The following is a 21574-nucleotide window of genomic DNA, read 5'->3' on the forward strand; positions in this document are numbered from 1 at the left end:
CCCTTCAGGTCCAAAGCACCGAATTCGTCAAACTGTGCCTCGTGCACGTGACTCCGAATGCGCCGTCCACGGGTGGGTTTATCGATATCATGAATACGCGTATTCTTATCGATAACACCAACCCATGCCATTCCTCCAGCTCCACCCTTTCCCCACACAATTCGTCATAAAGCTCCAGCGCACCCAAATGTTTTCCTCAGCTGATTTGAATTCCCTCCCAAGCCCCAGAATCGCACATACATCTCTGGTTGACCACGTCCATTATGGCCGAGACGTTACTTGACTACCGTGAAATGGGTTCGACGGCCGCAACTCCGTCCCAACGACAAGCACCAAGTGAAGCACACTCGCCGCAAGCGCAGGCACAAGCACACGCTGCAGATTCGCCTACACCTCCACCATCACCAGCGACAATGCGTCGCAGACTCAAGAGAAAGAAGAAGGACCCATTCCTAAATCTAAGTGCAGCTCCAGCAGACTCCATCTCCGCCTCATCCACACCTCCAAATGAGACCGTTGCCGACGAGCACGACTCCCAATGGCGCATCACAAAGGTACACACACCAATCCTCCCATCCACCATGCAATCCAAGCTCGCACACACATCTCTCTAACGAAACACACATGATAGATGCTCCTCACCCCCTTCCTAGCAACCTCCTTCTTCCTTTCCCTCGCCCTCGTCTCCCTCTCCGATCGCGCCCGCCGCGCCCGCACATACCCCTTCCCCTGGCTCGATCCGGAACCCTACTCCTACCCCTCCTCCTCCGATTCCGACTCGGCCCACCCGGCCGACCAACCACACCAACATCCCCCCTCGGGACGCTGGAAGCGCAGAGACTCAGCGCACGTAGCGCCGTCGGAGCCGCTGAACCCGGGAGGGATGATGGGTGGAATTTCCGAGGAGAAGGAAGAGGGTAGTACAGGCGGAGAAAAAGACGCGAGGTCCCGGAAAAGTAAGGGGAAGAAGCGGTGGTATCTGCACAAGAAGATCCGCAAGATGGCGAGGTTGGAGGTCACGGATGCGTTTGAGCTGCGCAGGTGGATCATGGCTATCATGCTGGTTGCCGTCTTCCTGGGCCTCGTGGGTATGGTGTGGGGGGTTTGGCGGATGCTGGGGTGGCTGAGGCGGCGGTGGTGGTAGTAGCACTTGAAGCCTGTAATTTTTTGTTTGTTTAATATGGACGTGGCGGATTGAGAACGGAGGTAGGTCTATGGAGAGCAAGGGACGTCAAATCTTCGTCAACCACGTAAACGACCTCCTAACCATCATCATGAATTTGAGGTAGGAAAGGGAGAACGCAAACAAGCACAGAAGAAACCGGACGTCAAAGCAACGAAGCAAGTCGCCAGCGCACGAAGGAGCCTTACGAGGTCGCAGCAAAGAGATGGTACTCTATTCGGATGAATCCATTCCACTGCCATTACTCATCCTCGCCTAACCAAGAACTGGGCAAGAAGATGAAGAAGATGGAAGAAGTTCGAGGCCGTTAGGAAGAACGTGTAAAGTTGCCCAAGTAATGAATACCTAGGAAAGCGCTCCCAAGGAAACCGTTCCAGTCAATAAAGGCATATCAGTAGATGCGAAGAAACATAATGGGAAGATGCAACATAAAATGCTCAAGTGCGTCCCCCTCCCATCCACCACATTACTCTACCACCAAAAATCGACCACCCAGAAGAGAAATTGACCAAAAGTCGGGTATCGCCCAGGCCCAGCAATCCGTGACCATGACCATGAATGCTGCCATCTCTTGATTTTTCTGTCACTGGCGCTGCACCAAACACCCTACTCTGCACCCTCAAAGAACAGCACAACCTCGCCCCTCTCATTCCTCCTCAGCCGCAAGCTCTTCCACAACTCCTTCTCCTCGTCCTTCTTCTCCATGTCCCGCTCGCCTCGCTCATACCGCTCCCGATGATACCTCTTAAGCGCCTTGTTGACGCTCATGCCGCGCTCCGATTCGGGGCCTTTGGTGATGAAGGACATGAAGAGCTCGGCGCGAGATAGGGTGGTACTGCTGCTCTTCATGTGTGTGAGTTCGTTATTGGTGTCGCGCAGGATCAACGCGCCGTTGGTATTGCCATTGCCGTCCGCGTCGTGTGCGTGGTACTCAATCGCTTTCATACCCTTGCGCTCGCGATCGGGAGACACGGAAGACGATTCTCCCCTTCTGCGCCTCAACCTCCGACTCGCCCTCGCACTGTCGTCCCGTCTCTTCTTCGGCTTGATCTTAACCAACGCCGTACTCGCCTTCCTCTCCTTGCGCTCCCTTTCCCTCCCACGCTCCTTCTCCTTCCGTTCCTGCCTCTCGCGCTGCAGCTCCTCTCTCGCCTCCGCTTTCCGCTCCTTCTCCTGCTGAATCTCCCACTCGCGCTGCGCGCGCATCAGCGCTTTCGATGTCCCCTGCTTGGCGCGCTTCATCGGACTCAGCGGGGAATTCTCCACATACTCTCCCGACAGTTCCGGGCTGGGAGGGAATTCGGGTCTCGCCAGGAGACGATTCAGGCCGCCTGTGAGGCCCGAGTGGAGCATGGGCGGCGCGTCAGACATCATGACGTCCCTGTCCTGCTGAGCGCGAACGAGAGACATGTCAAGTTCGGCGGGGGAGTTGCGTTTGCGCTTGCGATCGGATTTTTTCGAGGTTGTGTCGGGTTGGGGATCCTTGTCGCGGGATTTGGTGTGTTTGACCTTCGGGGCTGGGGTTGTGAAGTTGAAGTTTGGTTCTTGTTCGCGGGTGAGGTAGAAGGAGTCGTGGCGATCGTTGGAGGCTGGAATGGCACCCTCGCCGTAGGTATAGCCATTCTGGTTGTACTGCTCGTCCTGCGCCTGAAATTGTAGAGCATCGGGAGCGGGATTGCTCGCATGCTCTTCGTAGGCGGGTGGTATGCTGTCTTCGATCATGCGGGATTCATCGACGGGATTGAGGTTCACGCGGGAGGCATTGGGTGTTTCGGAGGTGTCGAGGAAGTCGAAGACGTTCACGTCTGGGAGAGCGGCGCGCTCCTCATATCCCAGGGACCGTGAGGCGGGCGGCGGGCTTGGAGCTCGTGGGGGAGCATCGACAATGGCGACAGCGCCGGTGTCCGGGGCGTCTTCGACATATGCATTGCGGGGAACGAGAGCCTTGGAGTCGTTGTTCTGCTGTGCGTTGTTGCTGCTGCTGTTGTTCTTCTGTTGCTGGCCCTTGGGCTTCTTCTCCTTGTAGAGCTTGCCCTGGTACTTTTGGTCCTCGCTGATGCAGCTCTGTGGGTCGGTGGTTAGCTTGCAGGACGGGACGAGTCGCAGAATTTTACGCGATGCGCCGCTATGCATGCAGCATACTACGTTGATGTTGAATGCAGAATAGTTGTGAAAGAGAATATCTTCTTTAGGAGAATCCACATACTGTATGAGATCGGTAGCTAGTGCCCTGGAAATGTACCATGCAGTCGAGGCAGGTGTACGAGGCGCCATAGCACTGGTTGCGATGGGGATCGAGTTTCTTCTTGGTGAGGACGTCCCCACAGTTCTGTTCGCAGCAGTTCGCCTGTCAGCTTCCACTTCTCTGGAGACCAGATTCATTTCCAAGGCCGGCCGCGGCCCCAAAGTGTGGGCATGCGGCATGCCTGGGGCGGGAACAGATGGTGTAAACATACCTCGCAGGAAAACGAGACCATGGCGGGCCTGGGAAACGGTGGATGCGCAGAAGAGCGGTGAACAGCTGGCAGGACGTCAATGGACAGACAGGAAGATGAGTCGGTGAGCAGTGGTTCAGGAGTGCATCGCGGTAGTGGCAGCAATGGATATTCTACCAGCTGGCGGGGGGGTGTCCAATGTTTGATGAGCGCTTCCAGCGAGTTTCAAGTCTCTGATTTTCCAACTGGCGCTAGTCCAGGAACCCCTGCCCCTGCCCAGCATCCATGGATGTCCGCAAGACTGCCCGTCCGCCGCGCCTCCCCCATGCCATCCATGCACGATCCGCGCCCATGGCCAAAAATACATCACGCGCCGAACCTCGACCAGACGGCGAGCACTTGAGCACCAGGAGCTGTGAGAGGGTGAACGCCTCATCCGTCTCCTCCTGCTTGCGCCGCCATACCGCGCCGTCCGTCACTCAGCCATCACACGTACCTGGCATGGCGACAAGGACAACTGACACTGCCATGCCATCTGGGGAGAATTGCGCCTCTGTCGCAGATAGACTGATGGATATACTTATCGCATCGTAGTTATACCAACATGATCCCACATCCCACATCCCCAGAGTTAACTCGCCGCCCACATGTCTGATCCATGGCTGAGTGGGCTGACCACATGCTCTCCCATTTGCCAGCCGGCACTTGCACGCGCTGCCCTGCCTCTCTCCGCCGCGGTAGGACAATCGACCTACTTAAAACCCGCTGACAGCCTGACCCAACACCTCCGAACCCCTGGAAGTCACTCGAGCCCGCTGGGTACCGCTCTCCTGGGCCATCGCCTCCAGATAGCAGAAGTCGCTTCCTACGTCAGCCTGAACTCAGTGAACTGACCCTCGAGACGGCCTGCATCTTCGTGGCGGAGCCGTCTTTCAAACCCACCGTCTCAGGTCCCAACTCTGCACTCGAGTCTGCCCCAGCACGGCCTGGTCGGTGTTCCCCCTCTTTATCAGGCCTCTTTCAGCGCCGCACGCTTGTTGCGCCTCCGCCCGGGGTTCTATACGGCGCGCAGACTGTCCTTGCCTTTCGTGTCTTTGTCGTCCTCCCCGCAGCCGCAGTCATATGCATCCCCGATCTTCTCGCAGTCGAATTCCGGTTTCTTCAGCTTCTTGTTGACTAGGTTATGGACGAAGCAGCCCCACATTGCTGCCGCCGAACGTGACGAGACCTGGGGAGGGTATTTGGCTAGTACCTGTCCGAAGTGTTCGGCGCATTCTCCGCTGCAACCATGGTTAGCTTTGCGCCTGACTCCAGTTCAAGGCGCCTGGTGGCGTACCATGGGTATACCCTCTGGAAGAGGTGCACAAATGATCGTAGTGCCTCCTTCTCATCTTCCGATGGCTGCTCGGGGAAGCGGGCAAAAGTCGTGTGTAGCACTTTCCATGCCGCGCGACCAAGTTCGGCCCTGTGATGGAATGAAGGTCAGTCATGGCCGAGCAAACAGATGATTCCTGTGCCACAGCAGTGGAAGACTATGCTTGCTCACGAATGACGTACTTTGCCGTCTCGTTGCCCAGCTTTGGCGCGATCGCATGGCCTGTCAGGGATGCGCCATTCTTCTCACCTCCCGGATGCTTTGCCGGTGTGTGCGGGATAGGTTGAACGCCGGAGGGCGTCTGATATGATCCAAGAATCAGGATAGAAATGAATGCGCAAACAAGGATGAATAGCAATATAAAACGAGCCTTGACTCCTGTGGACACCATAACGCGAGTGATAGTGGAAAAGAATGGCAGAGATGTTCAGCTAAGGCTACCAGAGCGAGAGTAAACGTAGTGAGTGTAGTGAGTGGTGAGAACATCCAAAGCTTGAGATTATTCAACCCGCCCGCCAAGACTTACCTTGATGTCGCAAATCCCTCGGCTAAAGTTGTCACTTTTACTCCACGCTGACCCTGCGTACGCTGACGCTGCGTACCAGCAGCAAGCCGGATGAGCGATGGCTTCGTGCTGAAGAACGCACAAGTGGTCCATTTACCACCTAATTGCGGTCGGATGCTGACGGTTGCTCACGGAATCCCCGTTGCCGGATTAGGGGCGACCGATATCGCTCACAACCATCACCAACAAATGCGCGGAACTCACCCATCCACAACGTTCTCCGCAACTCCACCCTAACAACAATACACAGCAGCCATGTCATCGTACCCGCCGCAGCCCGTAGCCACTATTGGTATGCTGCCGATCAAAACTGAGACCAATTCAAGCCCAAGGTACTAATTCCTCGTCAGACTGGAGCAACATCGGGTTCAAGATCCGTGAAGGTAGGGTCAATCATCTTTGCCATCAATTTCCTTTTCCTGTTAAGCACGCTTCTATTGAATTCGGGGTTTTATACATACATATGCAAGAGCTATTCATGGCGTACAATCCCGTACCAAATCCCATCACCGCAAATCCCACATCTAACCTTCCGCAGTCGCTGGCCACGTCGAGTCCCACTACTCTGTAAAGACCGCCAAATGGACCGACCCAGTATTTGTCGAGGACCCCTACCTCCGTATCCATGGCATGGCCCCAGGACTCAACTACGGCCAGCAGTGCTACGAAGGTCTCAAGGCCTTCCGCGCTCCTGACGGCAACATCAACATCTTCCGTCCCCAGAAGAATGCCGAGCGCATGCAACATTCGGCTTCCTTCATTTCCATCCCCGAGGTGCCGACGGAGCATTTCCTTGCCTGCTGCAAGCTCGCCGTTGGCATGAATGCTGCGTACGTTCCCCCGCATGAGACAGGCGCTGCCATGTATGTGAGGCCGCTGTTGTTCGGCAGCTCGGCGCAATTGGGACTGAATCCGCCCGAGGAGTACACCTTCGTCGTCTACTGCATTCCAACTGGCGTCTACCACGGCACCCATCCGGTTGATGCCCTCATCTTGGAGCACTTCGACCGTGCCGCACCCGAGGGTACCGGATCTGCGAAAGTGGGAGGCAACTATGCGCCTGTGCTGAGATGGAGCGAGAAGGCGCGCAAGGATGGTTACGGAATCACTCTCCACCTGGACAGCAAGACGAGATCAGTTATTGATGAATTCTCGACGAGCGCCTTCATCGGTGTCAAGAAGGATGGAGATAAGGTCAAGCTTGTTGCGTCCAACAGCAAGAACGTGATCAGGAGTGTGACTGCCGACAGCATCCTCAAGATTGGCGAGTCTTTCGGCTGGGAAACGGAGTCCAGAGAAGTGAGGATCAATCATACCCCATTCCATTACGAAAGTCGCTAATGCTTCGCAGATCCCCTACCAAGAACTCTCTTCCTTCGACGAAGTCCTCGCAGCCGGCACCGCGGCAGCACTCGTCCCCATCAAATCCATTACCATGGAATCCAAGGGCGACAAGATCACGTACAAGGACGCAGCGGAAACACCCGGTCCTGTCTGCGTCAAGCTTCTCAGCACCCTTAAGGGCATCCAGCAAGGGAAGATTGAAGACAAGTTCGGCTGGTTGTACCACGTTGACAAGCCTGCGGTCGGGGGACAAGAGCCGACCAATGGCAAGAAGGAGGAGACTGTGGATGAGCTGCCCTAATGTGGGAAATTGGTTCAATGAAATCAACTAGATGTATGAAACCCAAAAGTTTATGAGCCAGGATAGAATCAGCAAACGAATCTTGATGCGGCATCTACATTCATATTCTGCGAGCCATTCACCCACGAATCCACGACTTAGATGCACGATAAGAGTTCTCTGCTGAAGCCAAGACTTCGTGATTGCGGAGCCTTTTCCTTGCTGCCAACTTACCATTTCCTAGACAGGAGCTAGGAGATGCATTTCCACGATTCCTCCAGCTTCTTCAAACAGGTCGGGCGTAGTTCGTGCAATTGCATCTACTGTGCGGACACTTGGGGAGCAATGGTGCTTGATGTCTCTGCGGATCTGCACAGCCACATATATATGTGGCTGTGCTCTGCCCACTTCCGTCGTCGACGAATCGTTCCACCCCAGCTCTCATCCCTGCTCGACTGCGGGATGGCCCCCAGTCCTCGAGCGTGTTATATGACGTCTGGCAGAGACAACTTTCCTCTCCCATCACACTGCGCCTCTGACCGTTGCCCTTCGCTGTCCTTCTTCACTGCTTACTGAGGGACCTGCGAACACATACCGGGGCGGCGCATCCTTCCTTGCCTTTAAGAGACTAACACACGACTGCACTGCGCTATGTCCAGGTTAAAGAAGAGGGTGCAGCGCCACTTTGGCGACAGCCTGAGTCCAGATGAAGCCTACTTGAGCTACCACGACGTGCGCTTAACGAACGGAGACGTCGACAGCATCAAGAACGACTGGCTCACCGACAATGCCATCGCCTTCTGGGAAGAATACATCGAACGGGAACACCTCTCGGCCTACCCGCAAGCCAACATCGTCCTCCTCCGACCCAGCATGTCCTTCATGCTCATGAACACGCCGGATCCTCTCACGCTCAAGGACGTCCTCCCAAACTTCAAAGCCACAACCCACATCTTCCTCCCCGTCAACGACAACGTCGACCCCACCGCTGCCGAAGGCGGCACCCATTGGTCCCTCATCGTCGTCTCGGTCATCGACGGCGTGGCCTTCCACTACGACTCGCTGGCCCCTTCCAACGACCGCGAAGCCCGCGCCACGACGAAACAATTGAGCAAATTGCTGGGGAAACCGCTCAGGTACATGGCCATGCAAGATACCCCGCAGCAGGAAAACGGCAGCGATTGCGGCGTCTACGTCTGCCTGCTGATGCGGCACCTCCTCCTCAAGCGCCTGCTGCGGCACGACTCTCGCTCGAAGATCAGCATGAGTATGCGCGACCAGGATGTGGATGCCAAGGGGGGACGGAAAATGATGGTCAAGATCATCGAGGAGAGGAGAAAGGAGGCGGAGAAGAGGCGCTCGTAGGTTTTTCCCTCCCTCTGCTGCAGTTGTTCTTTCTACAAAGGAAGACTTTCTAATCGTTGGGGGATGACTGACAAGTGACCATGCAGGAGAAGCACGTCGCCGTTCGGCAGTCGGAATGGTTCGCATTCCGGGAGTCCACCGAGGATAGGGGACGATACTGAGAGTGGGTGAAGAGGAGGGATAGCGGGAGGCGTGTGTAACGATACAACGAAGTATATGGTTGGCGATATCCGTGAATCAAGGCGTTGCAGGTGTTTTGTCAGAACCGGAGAGCTTTTTCGTCATATTGCTACGATATACCTGGTGTTTCTGGCTTTGTTGTGGGGGGTTGTCTGGAGGAAACTCCATATGGGTTCGGGTACGAGCATTTGAGCATGTGCTGGAATATTTGGCATGAGCAATGGGCGTTGGGATGGATGTAATGACGATGGGGCATGTAACCTGGCGGGCAAGTATCGTATATGAAGGCTTAGTGATACCAATGCAGCAACAATTCGGAAGTCTTTTATTTCAGTCCTGAATCCCCTTTCCCAGAATATGTTTCATTGAAAAGACTGGTCTACGCTTCAGAAGACGGGCTAGACATTGCGAAGTCATTTTCTTAATCGCACATGGAAGTGAGTCGTTTGTATTTATTTACACTTGTAAAGTCATAGTGCGTCGTCCTCTCAGCCCAGTCCTTTTGGTGTCGAGTGATTGCACTTTTTAGAGTCCACCATCCGTTCCCCGCATATAGTCCTGACAAACTGCTTAGAAGCAGGAAGGAGAGAATCCTCGGACTTCCAGGAGACGACGGCTTTCTCAATCGTGGCTGACACGTGCATTGCTGGCGCCTCACCCAGCCCCAGCCCCAGCCCCTTTGCTTTGTCGAGCTCCCACCTCGAACCATGATTGAAAAACTCCACTGCTGCAGATCGTTGTCCAGACAGCCAGCCACCTCTCCCCACTCTTTCCGGCCACCACGCAGATCCCCTGCAGACGTGTGTCGCCAGCAACAGGAAGGTCATTGGAGCATGAATAACAAACCCGCAGGAAGAAGAGGGGCGATGGAAGCACGACGTCAACGCGATGTGGATCGCCATGGTGACGGCTAATGGGAAGAGAGAAAGAGGAGGTTAGAGACGCACAAGTGGTGGGGTTTTGCCATCTGCGTTACGCAGGTGTCGAGAAGGGCGGAGGGGGGATATAATAAGAAGAGGATGAGTCGCGAGGAAGTTGTTTCTGTACATCCACAAAGCAAGCAACTTACTTCGTCGTTCTGTTTCTTACTCTGAACAACAAACGTCTTCGAGGGCCGGGCGTATTCATTCGCTTGACAACCTTCCATCCATCTGTCCACCTCAATTGAAGCCACTCCTCGAATCCAAACCAAACCACCACCTTACCAAGTCCTTCGCTTTTCAAAATGCACTTCTCCCTCTCCCTCCTCACTCTGCTCGCCGCCTCCACGGCATCCGCTACCTACGTCCCCTCGTACAACACGACTTTGGCGCCCATCTACCCGACCGGTACATCCGCACCCACCACTCCTCCTAGCGTGCCGACTCCGACGACCAGTTTCGTTCCTTTTCCAGGTGCGGCGAGTAAGCTGGGAGTTGCTGGGAGCGTTGTTGCGATTGTGGTTGCTGGGGGTGTTGCGCTGGTGAGCTTTTTGTTTGAATTGTGAGACGTGGTGAATGGTAGCTGACGAGGGATAGATGATGTAAACCCGGTTTGCATTTAGTCAATCTCGTGGAGGCATTGGTCGAATTCGGTTCGAAAACGGGATGCTTTTCGGCGGCATTTACTGGGGGTAATCAAATCGAATGCTAATGCTTGGAGTTGGGACTCTTCCGACCATATATTATAGATCAGGGTTTTGGGGGACATATTTCTACAGAAGATATGAAGATTTTGTAATAGTCGAGTTTCTGGGGACTACGACTCGTAATGGCCAATGATTGGGGTGGAAATGAGCTTCTGGTTTGGATGAGAGCAAAATGCGTGGATAGATTTATAGACTCACATAAATGTATACTTTAATACTTCACCTTCTATGCGCACTCCAGGGTTCTTGAAATGCTTGCTAATGTTCTGAATCGTCTATAGGATCTGTTCGGATGGTACTCCGTACTACTGTATACCTCTTACATTTCCTATTCCGTCTAGCGCAACGCGACGCGACGCGAGATGCCCAAAGTTTTTGGAGTCCCGCTCCAGAAGAACGTCACCATCTACGACCACCTCCCTCACGCTTCGTGCTATTCTTGCTACAGATTCTCTTCATAACCACACAGCCTTAGATCATGGGAGCTTCAGACGGAAATATGCTCCGAGGAGCGCCATTGTAAGTTCTCAACATATATCTTATTCAAATCTCCGCAACTCGCTCACCATCTACTACTATAGTGAAGACCCCGCGTATCTCCCCTCGCGTCTCCCCTCCTCGTACAATCCAATGCACACATTCGAGCTCCCGAAGGGAGCAGATAAGCACTACAGACAGCAATTCGCGGACATGTACTTCCTAAGACTGGCGCAATTGAAGGAGGCAGTGAGGCAGAAGGCGCAGGACGCCTGGTCTGACTTCAAGGTAGCTTTCTCCATAAAGTTATGGGACGAGTGCTCAGCAAACTGATTCCTGGATAGCTTGGGAACGAACAAGCACGATTCGTCGATCGAGTGTTAGATGTGCGGCAAGGCGAGCTATGCTGGGTCATTGGTACAGTGTACATCGAGATGGGCTTGAAGCCCAATATCCTCGACGACATAGCCAAAGAGGTATACTTCCCACTTGCTCACATTCCTGCACATACAGAATACCTGACCCTTTTAGCACTGGATCGCCGCCCCACCCTCCCGCGCCACCTACAAATCCACAAACGACGCAATGATGCTGGAAGACGAATCCGGCCGCCTGCGCCTCACCGGCGCAATAACCAATTCCTCCACCAACGATGATTCGTACTCGTACGTCACAGGCTGCGTCCTCGCGGCCCTAGGCACAGAACAAGCAGACGGCGCGTTTCACGTCCTAGCAACGCAATGGGCGGATCTGCCCCGGCAACCCCAGCGGTGGGAACGCGACGACTCGGCGCTGGCAATGGCAAAGAAACCGGTCCCACAACGCAAATCAGAGAAGAGAAAGGGCGAATCCGGCAAACTCGCCATCGTCTCGGGACTCGAAATCACGGGCACGGAAGACGACGACGTACCGCTGGATCTCTTCATAGAATACCTCACCTGCGAATCCGGCGGTCCGCCAGACCAAACCCCCCGCACGAAATTCTCCCGCCTTCTCATCGCGGGCAACAGTCTGTCGCACTCATCTCCCATTCTGTCGAGGGAAGATTTCGCGGCTGCGAGAAAAGCGGGCAAGCAGAAACACTACGGATACGACAGCTCGGCCTACAACGCCTCGCCCTCGGAACGCCTCGACGACTTCCTCGCGCAGATACTGCCAACGGTACCGGTCACCCTTCTCCCCGGCGCTTCCGATCCCGCAAACGTGGCGCTACCCCAGCAACCGCTGCATCCTGCGCTCTTTCCGAAGAGCAGACACTACGCCAACCCTCCGGCCTCGAGCAACGAGACGCGCGAAGGGTTGGACAGCGTGACGAACCCCTGGGAAGGCGACATCGAGGGTTGGCGCGTCGTCGGCTCCGGAGGCCAGAATGTCGACGACTTGATGAAGTATGTTTCCCTTGGGAGTGTGGGCGCTCTGGATGTCATGGAGTTTATGCTGAGGTGGAGATGTATAGCTCCCACGGCGCCGGATACGCTGTGTAAGTATCATTTCCTCTTGCCGATTGGAGTGGTGGAAAGCTAATGAATTGACGATAGGGTGCTATCCCTTCCAAGACGACGACCCCCTAATCGTAAAGGACTGCCCGCACATCTACATTGTCGGCAACCAAGCGGAGTTTGCGAAGCGGGTGATTACGGGTCCCGCGGGCCAGCGAGTGCTGCTTATCGCGGTGCCCAGGTTCAGTCAGACGAGGCAGGTCGTGGTGCTGGATTTGGAGAGCTTGGAGGTGGAGAAGGTGGCTTTTGATGTTAGGGGTTAGGCTTGTTTTAGGGGGAGAAAAGAGGTTGAAGAGTGTTGAAGAGGGAATAGTAGGGCGGAGTGGAAGGGAAGGGGAAGGGAAGGAGATGGTTTGTCTTCGAGAAATGATACCCGTCATGATGATCGTCTGGGCGTTTACATGACTGATGTTTAGGCTTACCTTGGAACAAAAGGCAGAGCGAATCGCATATGCAGCCAGTACTCAATCCTTTCAGTATCTTTGGTTGACTCCACACTCTCTGATAACCCCCATGCGGGTTTGGCAATCCATTTCCTACCTCTCTGGGAATACAAGCTGGAGTCTCCTCACTAATAAGACGCAAGCACTGCTAAAACCAGGAGTAAACCCCTAACTCCTTCACCCTATTTCCACACACCAGAAATGGAACCATCCCATTCAAGCCTACCAACCCAAGCCGTGATCCCAGCGCACCCATCATCTAGAGAAAACCCACCAAACTCGACGGTAAACGCTACACCACGGTCGAAAGCGGCGGCAACGAATGCCCATCGTACATTTCCTCGTCCTCATCCTCTTCCTCATCCATCCCTCCTCCCTCGCCCACATCCTGCATCTCCTCGTCCTCATCTTCCTGTTCCTGCTCTTCATCCTCTCTGTCCCTCTCCCCTCCCCGCCGCCGCCGCTGATCAAGTTGCAGAGTCTCCCTCTCTTCCTCATCATCCTCCACCTTCCGCTCCAACCCATTCCTCTTCGCCGCCGGCGTCGTCCCGGTCGTCCCAACACCATTCGCCTGACCCCCACCACCACCAGCTCCCTCCCCCGGAGCCCTCAACCCCCCACTCTTTCCCCCTTTAACCCTAACCACCTCCCTACCATTTTCCCACCTGTCCAACCTCCTCACCACCCTCGAGATCATCTTCCGCCGCCAATAAGCCTCCTCCCCATAATCATTCACCTCGCCTCCATAATTCAGAGGCAACAAGCCCGCAAACATCGGCGGAGGCTGTTTACTCCCATGCTCGATGTCCGCCTGCTGCAGCGCTTGGATGTTGCTTTCCTCGTCCGTGTCGTACCCGTCCGTCATGCCTTTACATCGTACCCACGAGCGCAAGAAGGACGATTCCCCGCGCCGCCGTTTACGCGCCCGTTCGTACTCTGCGCGAAGGCCGCGGTCGAGGATGACGTCTACGCGCCGGCGGCGGAATTGCTCGACGGCGAGTTGGTGCGCCGTGAGCGGTCTCGTACGTTTGTGGCTGGGGTCGGAGCCGTTGAGGGGCAGGTAGAAGCCGTGGGGGCCCGTGTAGGTGGATACTGGGGGTACTGTCGATGTTAACGGAGATTGGCCTTCCTGAGAGGTGCCTTGGACGTCGAGTCGGGTTTTTGCGCCGCGGGCACTGCCGCCCGGTTTGCGCGACCAGTTGCCTCGCCCGGGCCCTTTGGGGGCCGGGGTTAGGGTCGTGGCTCCGTCGTTGATGAGGGTGTTTATGCGCATGTTGGGGGTACCTTTCTTAGCGGTCCCAATGACGCTTCCCGGTGGTGAGGCTGAACGTGTACGGTCAGTATCTGAAGGATAGTCTCTCTCAAGGATTGATTTTGCGAGCTTGCCCCGACCTCGTGCAGATCCTGAGTGCTATTAGGACTTAGTTGGACACAAGGTAACTGATCGCTTACCATGGGATGGTGACTGTCTATCTTTGCCAGGAGTAGTTGCTCCATCGTCTGCCAACACAGAAAACACAGGGTTCTGCGTGAAGCCTGTTATATCGTCAGCTAAAGGTGGCCAAATGGGGGTTTATAAGGGAATCCATGTTTCGATCAAGCTAGCCATATACTGACCGCCAGTCAAACCGGTCCCAGCACCAAAATTCTCATGAATTACGGCGTCCGTAAACGGGTTCACAGCAGGCCATATTCGTGCCCAAGCTTCAGTGGGCGGCTGCCGTCTCGATTCTGGAACACCTTCGGCAAAAGAATGACACCCACCTCTCTTACCGGACCGTTTCGGTCCAGTAACTACAGGAGCCATATCGCTCTGTAAGATAGCGATTCTTTCCTTCCTCTTCTCCTCGCCAAAATTCTTCTCGTCAGGCGTATCCACATTCTCCAACGCTTCCTGCTCGGGCGTGAGAATCTCAAAGGGCGGGCACTTGACAGGTACGGCGCCCGATTCCGAATCGCTAGGGTCGGCATACTGTCCAGGCCCAAATGGATTGTTCAATGCATCTTCTTTGGTGAAGTTGCTCTCGAGATACCACCACATCAGCCATAAGAAGGCGGTCGCTCGGCTTCGGCTACTGAGACTGGGGCGCATCACAAGGTCGAAGAAATCGCGGGGAGGGAAGAAATGAATCTCGGAGATCTTGGGAGCATACTGCGAGAGGACGAAGATGAGGTTGACAGGATTGGTACGCGGGATTGCGGCCTTCTTGATGTCCTCGATCGTGTTAGGCTGCTCTACGTCTTCCGATGCTCCCTTCAAGATTGACTTCAGCCTAGGAGCATCCTGCAGCTGCTTGTACGCGTTTGGATCTTGGTGTGCTTGCAAGGATGGGATCGAGTGGTATGTTCGGAGCTGGGCGCGCATCTCAGGGAAGACTACCCTCAGTTAGCACTCCATATACGCACAGTACCACACAACCTACAATTGAGCGTAGTGTTCATTCTCCCCACGTTGACCAGCAGGCACACCATGGCCATGTTGACTGCTGCGGGCCGCTCGCTAAGTAGCTTGTCTTTCAAGATCTTACTGCACTTGCTGCTATTCGCCATAGCATCCAGATAGATATCCGCAAACGTGTGCAGCTCTCCGCCAGGTCCGTCCGTGACCTTGTGAAATACGCGTTTGTCGTCTTCGAATACATATCGGAGGAAGTCGTATTGAATGTCCTTCCGCCACAGCGGTATACCGTCGTCCTTCTTCAAATGCCTGATTTTGTTTCCCGCATACACAGACGACACGGTTCCGTTCGCATTGCGCCGTGTGGTGGTGGTAGTGGCCCTGTACGAGGGCTGCGTCTCGACGTCATCCTTGGTCATGTCATCGTGCGCTGCCGCGCTGCCTTCCGGTCCGGGGGAATTGCGACGAGAGGCAGAAGGTTTGCCTTCCTCCATGTCGGGCTCCGAGGCCAAAATATGTCGAAGGCTCGTCTTTGGGGTTTGTTCGTGGTGGTCGCGCGGAGGTGCCGCAGCGACGGGGCTACTTGGATCCATGTTCGTCGGAGCTGACCAGACTAATCGCAGCGGTTGGACCGCCAACTTTGGGTTAAAGGAACAAAAATGCACGATCACCTGCACATGCAATAGCTAGAGAGATATCTTAACAGAAGCATAGGAGCTCTTTCCAACAAGTTGAGCTCATATCGAGGGCGGCACGGATCAACTTCTCTCCGATCGGTCTGGAATGTCACCAGAGCAGGGGCCCGTTCCGGGGGCCTACCGCCACATTGGCTCCATGAGTACGGGTGACGGACCCTTGGAAGATCAAATATATCAAGCTTGGCTCTCTATTGAGAAAAACACGGTGTGGCCAAGATGCTTTGAGGAACGTGTAGACTGTACCTACGCATACTACAGCAACTCTAGCGATGCACGACCATGGACTCGTGGTGAAGAACGAATAACTCCAGAAGTCGGTGCGGCTTGGTCTGTCATCACACACACACACTAGATATAGACTTAACATACGCATGTTGATCAATCCCTTTACGGTCAGTCACATCATGGAGATGAAAATGAGGAACCAAGTCATTGTATGGATGCCTGATACAACCAGGTCTATTGAACTAATCCATTCCATCACTGTGCTTTTGTTTGATTCCCATGCCCAAGTCATAGAGGGTGGAAACTTGCTGTACTGCGTAAACCAAGCGCTTCCACCAAGGGGGCCTGTACCAGCCCATAGCCCTGAATATGAGGCCTCTCCCAGTGCAAACCCCGAAAGGGTCCGTCAGAAAAGCCTCATAAACGCCATCTATGTGCGAGCATCCACCGGATTTCCCAGTGAATCTTTTTAGTTGCCCAAAGTAATCCATCACCAGTGATTCTCGCATGCAGAATGGCGAGAACTCGTTCGCCGGGGTATGACAAGGAAAGGGAATCGCTTTTGTTGAAATGTGCAACGTAAAAGAAAAAAGATGAAAACACAGGTCATCGGCTCGTCTGGCGAAAGCCGGAAAAACGAGATCTATCGTTGGGCGCTCCCCAAGCAGCACGCACATTGGTGCAGCGTGAGACATAAGCTGGTCGTCATGCATTATTTCCGCGTTAAGGCTTCGCGCCTCTGCCGTCTAGAATCGAGCTCGCCGTGAGTTCGACGATAGAGCGATCGGGTATCCTGGAATGAAGTGGATAGAGCTCGAAAAGAAGGCAGTCCGCAAAGAATCAGTCGCTGTCTATATGCTGATCGGGGTATGAGAGCAAGTTCCGGTCTTCCGCGGCGATTCGTAGTCGAGAAACGAGTCGCAGAAACCTGGGAAAAGAAAAGAAAAACGAGATGTTGAAGAAGGGAAGCTCAGGAGTAGGCTTCCTCGAACGGACCTTTAAGAAACCAGAACCGGGAAAGATATTAGAGGCCGGGAATCGTTAGGTCGTGAATCCTGGAATTTACCACCAGGAGCTACCAGCAGGGCCAGATGGGTTGCCGTAGCCGCCGCCACCATAACCTCCTCCATAGCCGCCACCGTAGCCGCCAGCGGGAGGACCGCCGTAGCCTCCTCCGTAACCAGCCTGAGGAGCAGCACCCCAGCCGCCGCCGCCGCCAGCACCGAAGCCTCCACCGCCACCACCCCCACCGCCATAGCGACGGACGTCACGGGTAGCCTGGCTACCACGGCCACGGCCACCGCGGCCACCACCGCGGCCACCGCCAAAGCCGGAGCCTTCACGGGCAATGGACTCCAGGAATTGGGGAACATCCTGGTTGGCCTCCTTCAACAGCTCGATCAGGTCACGGACCACGCCGCGGTTGCCACGGTTGAAGAAGGCGGTCGAAATACCAGTGTTGCCAGCACGACCGGTACGGCCAATACGGTGCACGTAGTCGTCGATATCGGTTGGCAGGTCATAGTTAACCACATGCTTGACATTGGGTATATCCAAGCCACTAAAACGTTGTTAGCAATAGCACGATGAGTTATGACTGTCTCAACTTACCGGGCAGCAACTGCAGTGGCCACAAGGATGGGGCAGCGTCCAGTACGGAACATCTCGAGAGCCTTCTCACGCTCACGCTGAGTACGATCACCGTGGATCGAAGTGGCAGGGAAACCTTGGTTGATCAGGAAGTCCGAGAGGGAATCGGCCATGCGCTTGGTCTCGACGAAGATCAACGTCAGACCAGCACCGTGGGTGTGGAGGATGTCGAGCAGGACAGAGCGCTTGTCGACGTCTTCAACGTACTCAACCTTCTGGGTGATGTTCTCGGACGTGGAACCCACACGACCAACGGAAAGGAAGATGTAGTCCTTCAAGAAGTCGCGGGCAAGCATCTGAATATCGCGGGGGAAGGTAGCCGAGAACATGAGCGTCTGACGAGCAGCAGTAGGAGGCATATCCTCGCCCTCGACAATGCGACGAATCTGAGGCTCGAAACCCATGTCCAACATGCGGTCAGCCTCGTCAAGCACGAGATACTTGATGTTTTGGAGGGAGATGCGGCCGCGCTCAATCAAATCGACCAAACGACCAGGAGTGGCAACGAGCAAATCGCAGCCACGTTCAATCTGCCTCAGCTGAGAGCCAATATCGGCACCACCGTAGACCACACAGGGGCGGACCCAAGAGCGGTACGCGAATTTGCGAGCCTCGTCGAAAATCTGGGAAACCAACTCTCGTGTCGGGGCGAGAATGAGAGAAGTCGGGTAGGCTTTGCGCTGTCGACCATAGCCGTAGCCTCCGGCCTGCTGAGCAGGGGCAGCAGTTGGCCCAGTTTGGAAGGCCTGGGAGAGAATAGGGAACAGGAAGCCACCGGTCTTTCCGGAACCAGTCTGAGCGCAGGCCATGAGGTCGCGACCACCCATGACGATAGGGATGGAGTACTTCTGCACAGGTGTTGGGACCTTGTAGCCAGAAAGCTCGATGTTACTCAGAAGGTGGTCATCCAGAGGGGGGTTGGTGAATGCGGTGACGGGTTCAGGGACACCTTGGCCTGAAGCCTCAACGGGGATATCGTCGTACTTTTCGAAGTTGATACCGGTGTGTTGCTTCGAGGGATCGTTGGGAGTTCCGAAAAGTTCACGCTCAAGGCGAGGATTGGCCGGACCAGGGATGTGCTTGCCGTCCCTCCACTGTCCATCACCAGATCCACGCGCAGAAGAGCCGGAACCTCCTGCACCTGGTTTTCCGTAAGCATTAGGGTCGAACTTTGCCGGAGCAGCTCCCCAGCCGGCTCCGGTTTGTTGGGGGGCGTTGCTACCTCGCGGGGTGAAGTTGGGGGCGTTGGCCCAGTTACCGCCGCCGTCGTGTCGCTGTTGAGGGCCACCATAACGCCTGCGAGAAGTCAGTAAGTTATGATCGTTTAAGTAGTGGTGAGGTTGTACTGACGGAGGAGGGGGTCCCCAGGCGCCGCCTCCCATACCGCCACCGCCGTTCATCATGGGCGGAGGTCCATCGAGGGGGGCAGGAGCAGCAGCCTGCTGCCGACCGCGAAGGTGAGGCGGGATGTATGCAGCGCGGTCGCTGGGGAAGTTGCCAGCGCCGGGAGCGTGTTGGGAGTCGTTCAGAGTGAGACGGCCCATATCGAGTTGTTCAGCCATATTGAAGAAGTTGTGTGGTTTTAGGCTTGGGAAAAGATTTGTCGTAGCGGAGACGTGTATCGGCTAGGTAGATATAAGAGTCGCACGCGGGGAGCGACGAAAGGTTTGTCGTTCGTAAAAGTGACTCTGGCAGGCGGAAACGTGCCTGAAACTCTTCGTGACAGCAGGAAAAAAGGAGTGCAGATGTCCCTTTTTCCCTAACGACCAAAGAAAATGAATGTGAAGACCAAACTATTAAAGAAAGGACTCCACACGCAGAGGACAGAGGATGCAGAAAACTCAAAGGACACTTGGAAAAGTGTGGATTTTGGAGGAGGTGGTTGTTGGGAGGAAGGAGGCACGGCAAGCGAAGGGACCTTTTTCTTTTCGTTTTCGCCACCACGCTGCTAGCCTGATTCGGACTAGATTCTCGCGGGTTGGACCTTGCGGTGAGCGTGCAGGAAATTCTTCCCGGCGAAGCGCAGGGCACTGGAGGCGACCCACCCACGCACCTCGACCTCCACATGTGCACCACCACCGACCACCGACTCAGCTAGCCACACAGAGAGGGAGGATGGGAACCTGGGGCGGCGACCTGTGCGCACGCCTAAGACGTTTGCCATCAATCTACTGGACTAACACCCGCCGCATCTGCCCTTACACAAGTAGAACCTCCAGATCTCAGTGCCGTCTTACTTGGTCCGACCTTACCCACTGAGAAAAGGCCTACTTCGCACGAGGTAGGACACCAGAGTGAACTAATAAGAATACAACAGCGATCAGCACTAGCCGATCAGGAACTCAGAGCGAAGCCGATCACAGGCGAAGAGGCGAAGTGTCATGTCAGCACCTTACGTCGCCGTAAAGCTGGCCTCGCCACTATGCCATGCTCTTCTCCTTGTACGCTTCCATTCCGATGCCGTTATTGCCCCTCCGCGAACGCACGAAGAGTACGCAGACTGAGACTATAGCACCCAGAAAGAAGAGCTTCTGGGCAGAGGACAAGCCTTCCGTGCTGGCATCTGCCGTGGCTGCGATGGTTGCCGTCTCGCCAGAAGCTCCCTTGAGGGCATGGTCAACGGAATGCTCTGCGAAAGAAGCGAACTCTGTCTGTGCCTCAGCAACATCGGCATCGTCACCTTCGATGGCAGCCACCATATCATCGGAATCATCTTGAGAAGAGGCAATGTATCAGCGACTCTACATGCACATGGTAGCTATATACTTGCTCAGAGTTCCGCGTGAATACCTTCTTCGGGCATCTCCAGCTCGCCGCTCTTCACAATTGTGACCGGCTTGGCGGGCTTGTCGCCAGGGTTCTTCTCCACATTCTGAATCTTGTCCACGATTTCATAGCCCTCCAAGACCTCTCCGAAGACGACGTGACGGCCATCGAGCCAGCTGGTGGGAACAGTGGTAATGAAGAACTGGGAGCCGTTCGTGTCCTTTCCGGCGTTGGCCATGCCTGGGAGATGTTAGGGCTGATCTGCTCATTGAAAATGGGAAGTACATACTGAGGAGGCCCTTGCGGGTGTGCTTGAGCTTGAAGTTCTCATCCGGGAACTTCTGGCCGTAGATGGACTTGCCACCGGTTCCATCACCGTTGGTGAAGTCACCACCCTGGATCATGAAATCCTTGATGACACGGTGGAAGGTGGAGCCCTCATAGCCGAAGCCCTTCTCGCCGGTAGCCAGAGCGCGGAAGTTCTCAGCGGTCTGACAACGGATCAGCTTGAGCTCATGGAGAGGGAATGCTTGAAGCCGTACCTTGGGAACAGTCTTGCCATACAGACCCATCACAATGCGTCCAAGCTCCTCGTCGCCATGCTTGATATCGAAGTAGACCTGTACAATTCAGAGGTTAGCCCAATGCACATCAATTGCTCAATACTCGATCATCCCGCTCAATTGATCCCCAATTTCTCAACCGAACCATAACCCAGTTCAGTACACCCAGAATGATATTCAATCTATTCCCCAAAACACATGCCCTCTTCTACTCCTCACACACCTCCATATCAACATACCTTATGCGTAATCTTCGGGCCCTTCGCCGCATCCGCCGCCTGGGCGAAAAACACAAACGCCACCGACAAGACCACCAACACCGAGATGATGAATCGCTGAATCGAAGCCATCTTGAACAGTCTTCGACGGGAGCAGAGGGATTAAGAGGACAAGAAGGAGGGGCTCGCCCTGAAACTGTTATGCAACGTGGAAGCTATGGCGGTCCGTCGGCAAAAGTATTCTTCCGGATACCTCAATCCGCCAATGGGAGGCAATCTAGCG

At 54.9% G+C, this 21574-nt stretch overlaps 10 protein-coding genes across 10 annotated transcripts; 4 read left to right on the plus strand and 6 right to left on the minus strand.

Annotated features, from left to right (window-relative positions):
- The first annotated feature begins 373 nt into the window (after positions 1-373).
- EI97DRAFT_10551 (uncharacterized protein) lies at positions 374-1363 on the plus strand. Its single transcript, XM_033792928.1, has one exon. It carries the CDS (start codon positions 632-634, stop codon positions 1142-1144), a length of 513 nt encoding a protein of 170 aa, XP_033658412.1. The 5' UTR covers positions 374-631; the 3' UTR covers positions 1145-1363.
- A 377-nt stretch (positions 1364-1740) lies between these two features.
- EI97DRAFT_389005 (uncharacterized protein) lies at positions 1741-3660 on the minus strand (the record flags this gene model as incomplete). Its single annotated transcript, XM_033796195.1, has 3 exons — positions 1741-3247; positions 3390-3512; positions 3640-3660. 3 exons carry the CDS (start codon positions 3658-3660, stop codon positions 1790-1792), a joined length of 1602 nt encoding a protein of 533 aa, XP_033658413.1. The 3' UTR covers positions 1741-1789.
- A 1015-nt stretch (positions 3661-4675) lies between these two features.
- On the minus strand, positions 4676-5384 carry EI97DRAFT_366515 (uncharacterized protein; the record flags this gene model as incomplete). Its single annotated transcript, XM_033795034.1, has 3 exons — positions 4676-4898; positions 4955-5083; positions 5176-5384. 3 exons carry the CDS (start codon positions 5382-5384, stop codon positions 4676-4678), a joined length of 561 nt encoding a protein of 186 aa, XP_033658414.1.
- A 220-nt stretch (positions 5385-5604) lies between these two features.
- On the plus strand, positions 5605-7295 carry EI97DRAFT_428970 (branched-chain amino acid aminotransferase II). The gene is made up of 4 exons (XM_033797338.1): positions 5605-5850; positions 5909-5941; positions 6097-6857; positions 6910-7295. Exons 1-4 carry the CDS (start codon positions 5814-5816, stop codon positions 7201-7203), a joined length of 1125 nt encoding a protein of 374 aa, XP_033658415.1. The 5' UTR covers positions 5605-5813; the 3' UTR covers positions 7204-7295.
- Positions 7296-7691: 396 nt separating this feature from the next.
- EI97DRAFT_428972 (ulp1 protease family protein) lies at positions 7692-9158 on the plus strand. Its single transcript, XM_033797339.1, has 2 exons — positions 7692-8543; positions 8634-9158. The coding sequence occupies exons 1-2, from the start codon at positions 7834-7836 to the stop codon at positions 8716-8718; spliced, it is 795 nt and encodes a 264-aa protein (XP_033658416.1). The 5' UTR covers positions 7692-7833; the 3' UTR covers positions 8719-9158.
- Positions 9159-10759: 1601 nt separating this feature from the next.
- EI97DRAFT_428974 (DNA polymerase delta subunit 2) lies at positions 10760-12757 on the plus strand. The gene is made up of 5 exons (XM_033797340.1): positions 10760-10873; positions 10936-11119; positions 11176-11307; positions 11363-12311; positions 12370-12757. The coding sequence occupies exons 1-5, from the start codon at positions 10854-10856 to the stop codon at positions 12591-12593; spliced, it is 1509 nt and encodes a 502-aa protein (XP_033658417.1). The 5' UTR covers positions 10760-10853; the 3' UTR covers positions 12594-12757.
- A 219-nt stretch (positions 12758-12976) lies between these two features.
- On the minus strand, positions 12977-15859 carry EI97DRAFT_11701 (ino eighty subunit 1). Its single transcript, XM_033793001.1, has 5 exons — positions 15197-15859; positions 14538-15149; positions 14226-14309; positions 13448-14177; positions 12977-13142 (listed from the first exon to the last, which is right to left on the minus strand). The coding sequence occupies exons 1-5, from the start codon at positions 15762-15764 to the stop codon at positions 13133-13135; spliced, it is 2004 nt and encodes a 667-aa protein (XP_033658418.1). The 5' UTR covers positions 15765-15859; the 3' UTR covers positions 12977-13132.
- Positions 15860-16280: 421 nt separating this feature from the next.
- Positions 16281-16996, minus strand: EI97DRAFT_11927 (uncharacterized protein). Its single transcript, XM_033793024.1, has one exon. It carries the CDS (start codon positions 16805-16807, stop codon positions 16337-16339), a length of 471 nt encoding a protein of 156 aa, XP_033658419.1. The 5' UTR covers positions 16808-16996; the 3' UTR covers positions 16281-16336.
- EI97DRAFT_11858 (DEAD-domain-containing protein) lies at positions 16982-19440 on the minus strand. Its single transcript, XM_033793015.1, has 3 exons — positions 19095-19440; positions 17706-19040; positions 16982-17655 (listed from the first exon to the last, which is right to left on the minus strand). The coding sequence occupies exons 1-3, from the start codon at positions 19304-19306 to the stop codon at positions 17157-17159; spliced, it is 2046 nt and encodes a 681-aa protein (XP_033658420.1). The 5' UTR covers positions 19307-19440; the 3' UTR covers positions 16982-17156.
- A 426-nt stretch (positions 19441-19866) lies between these two features.
- On the minus strand, positions 19867-21492 carry EI97DRAFT_389023 (uncharacterized protein). Its single transcript, XM_033796196.1, has 5 exons — positions 21313-21492; positions 21053-21130; positions 20800-21001; positions 20535-20750; positions 19867-20457 (listed from the first exon to the last, which is right to left on the minus strand). Exons 1-5 carry the CDS (start codon positions 21421-21423, stop codon positions 20165-20167), a joined length of 900 nt encoding a protein of 299 aa, XP_033658421.1. The 5' UTR covers positions 21424-21492; the 3' UTR covers positions 19867-20164.
- Positions 21493-21574: the final 82 nt, after the last annotated feature.

Source organism: Westerdykella ornata, assembly GCF_010094085.1.
Source record: "Westerdykella ornata strain CBS 379.55 unplaced genomic scaffold EI97scaffold_1, whole genome shotgun sequence".
In the NCBI taxonomy this organism is placed as follows: domain Eukaryota; kingdom Fungi; phylum Ascomycota; class Dothideomycetes; order Pleosporales; family Sporormiaceae; genus Westerdykella; species Westerdykella ornata.

Coding starts and splice junctions, on each gene's coding strand:
- EI97DRAFT_10551 (XM_033792928.1), top strand. CDS start 632: ATGCTCCTCACCCCCTTCCTAGCAACCTCCTTCTTCCTTTCCCTCGCC.
- EI97DRAFT_428970 (XM_033797338.1), top strand. CDS start 5,814: ATGTCATCGTACCCGCCGCAGCCCGTAGCCACTATTG. Junction 5,942..6,096: donor CGGGTTCAAGATCCGTGAAG/GTAGGGTCAATC, acceptor AACCTTCCGCAG/TCGCTGGCCACGTCGAGTCC. Junction 6,858..6,909: donor GGGAAACGGAGTCCAGAGAA/GTGAGGATCAAT, acceptor AATGCTTCGCAG/ATCCCCTACCAAGAACTCTC.
- EI97DRAFT_428972 (XM_033797339.1), top strand. CDS start 7,834: ATGTCCAGGTTAAAGAAGAGGGTGCAGCGCCACTTTGGCGACAGCCTG. Junction 8,544..8,633: donor GAGGCGGAGAAGAGGCGCTC/GTAGGTTTTTCC, acceptor GTGACCATGCAG/GAGAAGCACGTCGCCGTTCG.
- EI97DRAFT_428974 (XM_033797340.1), top strand. CDS start 10,854: ATGCTCCGAGGAGCGCCATT. Junction 10,874..10,935: donor ATGCTCCGAGGAGCGCCATT/GTAAGTTCTCAA, acceptor CTACTACTATAG/TGAAGACCCCGCGTATCTCC. Junction 12,312..12,369: donor CACGGCGCCGGATACGCTGT/GTAAGTATCATT, acceptor AATTGACGATAG/GGTGCTATCCCTTCCAAGAC.
- EI97DRAFT_11701 (XM_033793001.1), bottom strand. CDS start 15,764: ATGGATCCAAGTAGCCCCGTCGCTGCGGCACCTCCGCGCGACCACCAC. Junction 14,310..14,537: donor GAAACGGTCCGGTAAGAGAG/GTGGGTGTCATT, acceptor ACGATATAACAG/GCTTCACGCAGAACCCTGTG. Junction 14,178..14,225: donor TAGACAGTCACCATCCCATG/GTAAGCGATCAG, acceptor AATAGCACTCAG/GATCTGCACGAGGTCGGGGC.
- EI97DRAFT_11927 (XM_033793024.1), bottom strand. CDS start 16,807: ATGCATGACGACCAGCTTATGTCTCACGCTGCACCAATGTGCGTGCTG.
- EI97DRAFT_11858 (XM_033793015.1), bottom strand. CDS start 19,306: ATGGCTGAACAACTCGATATGGGCCGTCTCACTCTGAACGACTCCCAA. Junction 19,041..19,094: donor GCCTGGGGACCCCCTCCTCC/GTCAGTACAACC, acceptor GACTTCTCGCAG/GCGTTATGGTGGCCCTCAAC. Junction 17,656..17,705: donor GCCACTGCAGTTGCTGCCCG/GTAAGTTGAGAC, acceptor ACAACGTTTTAG/TGGCTTGGATATACCCAATG.
- EI97DRAFT_389023 (XM_033796196.1), bottom strand. CDS start 21,423: ATGGCTTCGATTCAGCGATTCATCATCTCGGTGTTGGTGGTCTTGTCG. Junction 21,131..21,312: donor GCCCGAAGATTACGCATAAG/GTATGTTGATAT, acceptor TGAATTGTACAG/GTCTACTTCGATATCAAGCA. Junction 21,002..21,052: donor ATGGCAAGACTGTTCCCAAG/GTACGGCTTCAA, acceptor ATCCGTTGTCAG/ACCGCTGAGAACTTCCGCGC.